General features: G+C 45.4%; 1 protein-coding gene across 6 annotated transcripts; it reads left to right on the top strand.

Moving 5' to 3' along the window:
* Positions 1–240: 240 nt before the first annotated feature.
* LOC119321053 lies at positions 241–2,657 on the top strand. Of its 6 annotated transcripts, none has more exons than XR_005155094.1 (6): positions 241–427; positions 516–770; positions 1,014–1,322; positions 1,554–1,653; positions 1,822–1,893; positions 2,344–2,657. XR_005155094.1 is itself a non-coding variant. In XM_037594901.1 (5 exons), the coding sequence occupies exons 2-5, from the start codon at positions 673–675 to the stop codon at positions 2,428–2,430; spliced, it is 366 nt and encodes a 121-aa protein (XP_037450798.1). In that variant the 5' UTR covers positions 241–427; positions 516–672; the 3' UTR covers positions 2,431–2,657. The 6 variants fall into 6 exon arrangements, 3 of the variants coding, with proteins under 3 accessions (XP_037450798.1, XP_037450799.1, XP_037450800.1); XR_005155093.1 differs by having other exon boundaries at positions 1,014–1,450; positions 2,349–2,657; XR_005155092.1 differs by having other exon boundaries at positions 1,014–1,450.
* The last annotated feature ends 1,465 nt before the right edge of the window (positions 2,658–4,122 follow it).

Below are 4,122 nucleotides of genomic sequence, written 5' to 3'. Positions count from 1 at the left end.
GGGCTTGTTGTACAAGAAATACACATATATATCTACATCTCAACAATAACTATGGACGCAGCGATTCGGTGCTCGAGCTCAGCTGCTCCCGAAATCGCTAGCGTTGGCTCATGTATGGGGATTCGCAAAAAGGGGTCTGTCGCGTCTGCACCGAGACAGCGAAAAAAGGGATACGCCGCTTATACGGGAGCGAACAGTGCAGCCGTGCGGGCCCAAAACGTATGGATGGACCAACGTCCGTGTACCAGGCCGTCTACCTTTTGGGTTGAGCCGTGGAACAATTACGTCGGAGCGAACCTGAGCCGTTCTGGAAGCCTGCCGCCGGCACGGACGGCTGCCCTTCCCCAAGGCTGCGGGAGGCTGCGGTTCCTCCGGCGGCCGGCGATGCAAGATGCTGGGCTTGAATCCTTCTGGATGCGGTCGACCAGTAAGTCAACCCTGCCTGCTTTGGAGATCTACCCTTGCATGTGCCCCATGACGGAGCCGTCGGTGCCCGCCATGGCCGTGGGTTGCAGGTTTCCGGTGCGAGCGGAGTTCGCGGACAGCCTGGAACATCCAGATCCGGTGCCTCTTGCGGTGCTCCCGCGACGTGATGCCACCCCTGCTACGCCGGCGGATTCGAATGCGGGCTCCGGGTGCAGGCAGCACGTTGGTTGCGCTAGCCCTGGGAGGATGCAGGGTGAAAATCGCTGTCGACAGCCGGGCTCTCCGACGAGGTCTGCGCAGTCCACCCACAGGGTAAATCCAGAGGCGCCGGGATGGACCAAAAGGTACAACCTGAATCCTGTCCTGTCTAACTGTTACTATTTTTCTAGCAAATGGTGCGATTTTCTTGTGCTATGCTCGCTGAGATGTTAGTGGTATGTGTGATTTGCCGAACAGAAAAGATGAAATTGCTAGTTCATGTGATGTATGGTTGAGATCAGTAGGAAAAGTTATCCGCAGCAGCACTCGTTTGGGTCTGTTTCCTATCGATGGTTAGTTACATATTTTGTTCTTGTTTGTAAATTCAGGTTACATCTTGGGAGTGCGCCACCGGACAGAACGCCGTGTCCATATAGGATGAGTGCTTTAGGGCAGTCAATTCGCAAGTATGCCCCTGCTCCCCGCTCGTCGCAGTCCTGGCATCCCGCTTGTCCCCACATGCGTCGTCTTTGTGTCTCCGCCGGTGCCACCACTACTCGCTGCTCGTTGCTGCCAGTCGAGCAAGATGTCCGGTGCTGCGGTGGACAAGCACAAGACGCCAACGGAGGAAGAGAATAGGAATCCGGCGTGGGAGGATGAGGAGGACAAGGATCAGGCGAGAAAGGAGGTGGTTATAGGTCTGATACTTAGCATGATTTATTTTCAGTATTCTCTGTAGTTTATAAGCAGCAAATGCCACCAGGGAATGCTCCATGTTGTAAGAAAATTGTGAATTCTGAACCTAGTCAAGTGCTTCTACTACAAGGTACTATATAGGTACCTGATATTTGGAAACTGTGAAATCCCTTTACCCGCTCACACAATATCCCTGAAACAGCAACTGTTCCACTGATTTTCTTCTGAAACAGCAACTGTTACAATGAAGAAAAAGCCATCACTGGTTTATCACAGCAGAAGGTGGGTGCAGGAGATGATGATGATGCACTGCTAATATTGGACTTGCCAGCGGTAAGCTCATTTTCATACTCAAGAAACATGCTTGTGGCCCTAACAAGTAACACTACCTGACATTTTCTTACTCTTATGCACATGGACAGTATGCATAATGCCACCTGAAGCATTTTGGTACTGCATGTCAGTATGTGTAATGATTTATTTTTAGTATTCTCATTTCAGCAAAGGGTCATTTTTGTGGCAGCCCAGAGATAGGAAAACTGTGTCTAGTCAAGACCTACTTAGCAACAAAGAGTAAGTGGCATCTCCAGAGAATTGAAGTTAATAGATACTAAAGTCCCCATGCTACCTGCTTGTTTTAGTGGAAGGACCAAACCAAATATCCTTCATTTTTAGTACTAGTACATGCCACTCTTAATTTTTATATAACCATTAATCTCAATTGGTGAAGATTATTACTCCCTTTGTTCACTTTTGTAAGTCGTTTTAGGCAGCTGAAATTAAACTGTTTTAAGTGCTGTCCTAAATGTCTAAGACGTCTTATAGAAGTGAACGGAGGGAGTAGTATCAATCTATACAATAGCTTATTTTCATCAGTGCTCGCTAGCTGCATGTCCCAGTTCAGTACACGTGCATGTCCGCATGTTTGCTAGCTGCATGTATGTTATTGGAACAAATGATCGGCATGAAAAAGCTTGATATAAGCTACAAAGTAAATTCCTGAAACTTTGTTCTAATATTCAGGACAGGTCTTCAGAGCAGCTGCCATTGACTTGGAAAAGTTCAGCACTAAAATTTGATGTTCAGGAGAATCAAATTCATCATAAATAAGGGGCTGCCATTGACTTGTTGTTCATCGCAAAGTTCAGGAGAATCTGTATGTATGTTCAGAACTATGAAATCTGGTGTTCAAGCACATGTTCAGGATGAAATCTGTAACCTGAATCTGATGTTTAAGCTAGCAGTGATGTATGCTCACTGAAATTATGTTAGTTTTAAAACTGCTCGTTGCTGCATTTGATAAACTGAATCTAACACTGTATCAAATGGACCGAAGATTTGCTCGTTGCTGCAAGTCTTAATGTAGTTTTAACATTGTTCAGGACTGAAATCTGAATGTGAAACTGATACAAAGCTAGCATTGATGTATGTTCAAGCTAGTTTGCACATGGACACTGAAATCGTATATAGCTAGTTTGCAAACTAGCGTGCTGACTGCTAGACAAACCATGCGGACGCGGACACTGTTAACTGCGGGATTACGAGGGCCGTTGAGGACGGCAGTGGGGTCTGAGGACGAGATTGTGTGTGTGTGCGCGCGCGCGCGCGTGTTTTGAGAAACAGGGGATGAGATTGTGTAGGTTTCGGTGTGGGGAACGAGTGAACATATACTCCTCATGAACTAGCTGGCGACCTCGGGACGGCTCAGCCTAATACAGAAAAATGACTGGGCCGCGTACGGGTTGACGTTTGCCGTCGTAATAAATGCGCCAGCGCACGCGCTGTGATCGGAAACAATACTGCCTGAATACAAACTGGAATACATTACAGGGCGCTGATCCACATGCGAATGAGTGGGGGAGATTTCAGGATCATCTGAGCCTGAGCTCAGAATTGGATATCCCCATAACTATGCGCTTTTCTATCAATTGCTCAACAATAATTTGTCTACCCATCGTATGATATATTTCGAGAGAGAAGCCTCTAATAAAAACTATGACCCTCAGGTCTACTTTTATCATATGTTAAAACCAAAAATACCTTATTACAATTTTCTTTTCTTTTATTTTACTTTTCAATTTATCTATCTATCATTACCAGGTTTAATCCTTGCAAGTAACAAGTTCAAGATAATTGAGAACCCTCTTGCCCGTGTTAGGTGCAAGTATTTGTTCTTGTGTGTGTTGGTACTGCTTATTAGGAATTTGCTTGGTTCTCCTATTGGTTCAATAACCTTGATTCCTACAGAGGAAAATACTATCCACTACTATATTTTTCACCCTTCTTCTTTATGAAAAATCCCAATGCAGCTCACAAATAGCATGGCATGCCTCCTTCTCTCCCTGACAACCTCTTGCGCCGCCGCCTCAACATTGAGCTAGCGCGCCACAGCCTCAATAGTAATACAGGCTTTCCACCTCTTCTCACAACCTCCCTTCCAACATAGCTCCCCCTCACACATAAGCTATGTAGTTTTTTTACGTCATGTTAAACTCGCTCCCTTCAAAATTAAAATCAAAGAACAGTCCATCTGTCTCTCTACAATATAACAACCAAACAACAGTCTCTCTCCCTTCCTCCATCCTCTCTATCCCTCTCTTGCTCTACATGTCTCTCTCTTATCTATTCTCTCTTCTCTCTTCTGCACAATGTTACAATCCAATTTTTCAAGAATTTGTCACATGTATTTGAAAACAGCTTACCATATGTGGCCACATGTATATGTAGTTGATAACATATGCAAAGGAAAGCTACATAATATCAATCAACGACCGCTTGAGCACCTGTATTTTAGTATTTCAC

The sequence above is a fragment of the Triticum dicoccoides genome, chromosome 6B (assembly GCF_002162155.2).
Source record: "Triticum dicoccoides isolate Atlit2015 ecotype Zavitan chromosome 6B, WEW_v2.0, whole genome shotgun sequence".
In the NCBI taxonomy this organism is placed as follows: Eukaryota; Viridiplantae; Streptophyta; class Magnoliopsida; order Poales; family Poaceae; genus Triticum; species Triticum dicoccoides.
The sequence above is the reverse complement of the archived record's forward strand: the minus strand, read 5'-3'. Positions and strand labels throughout refer to the sequence as shown.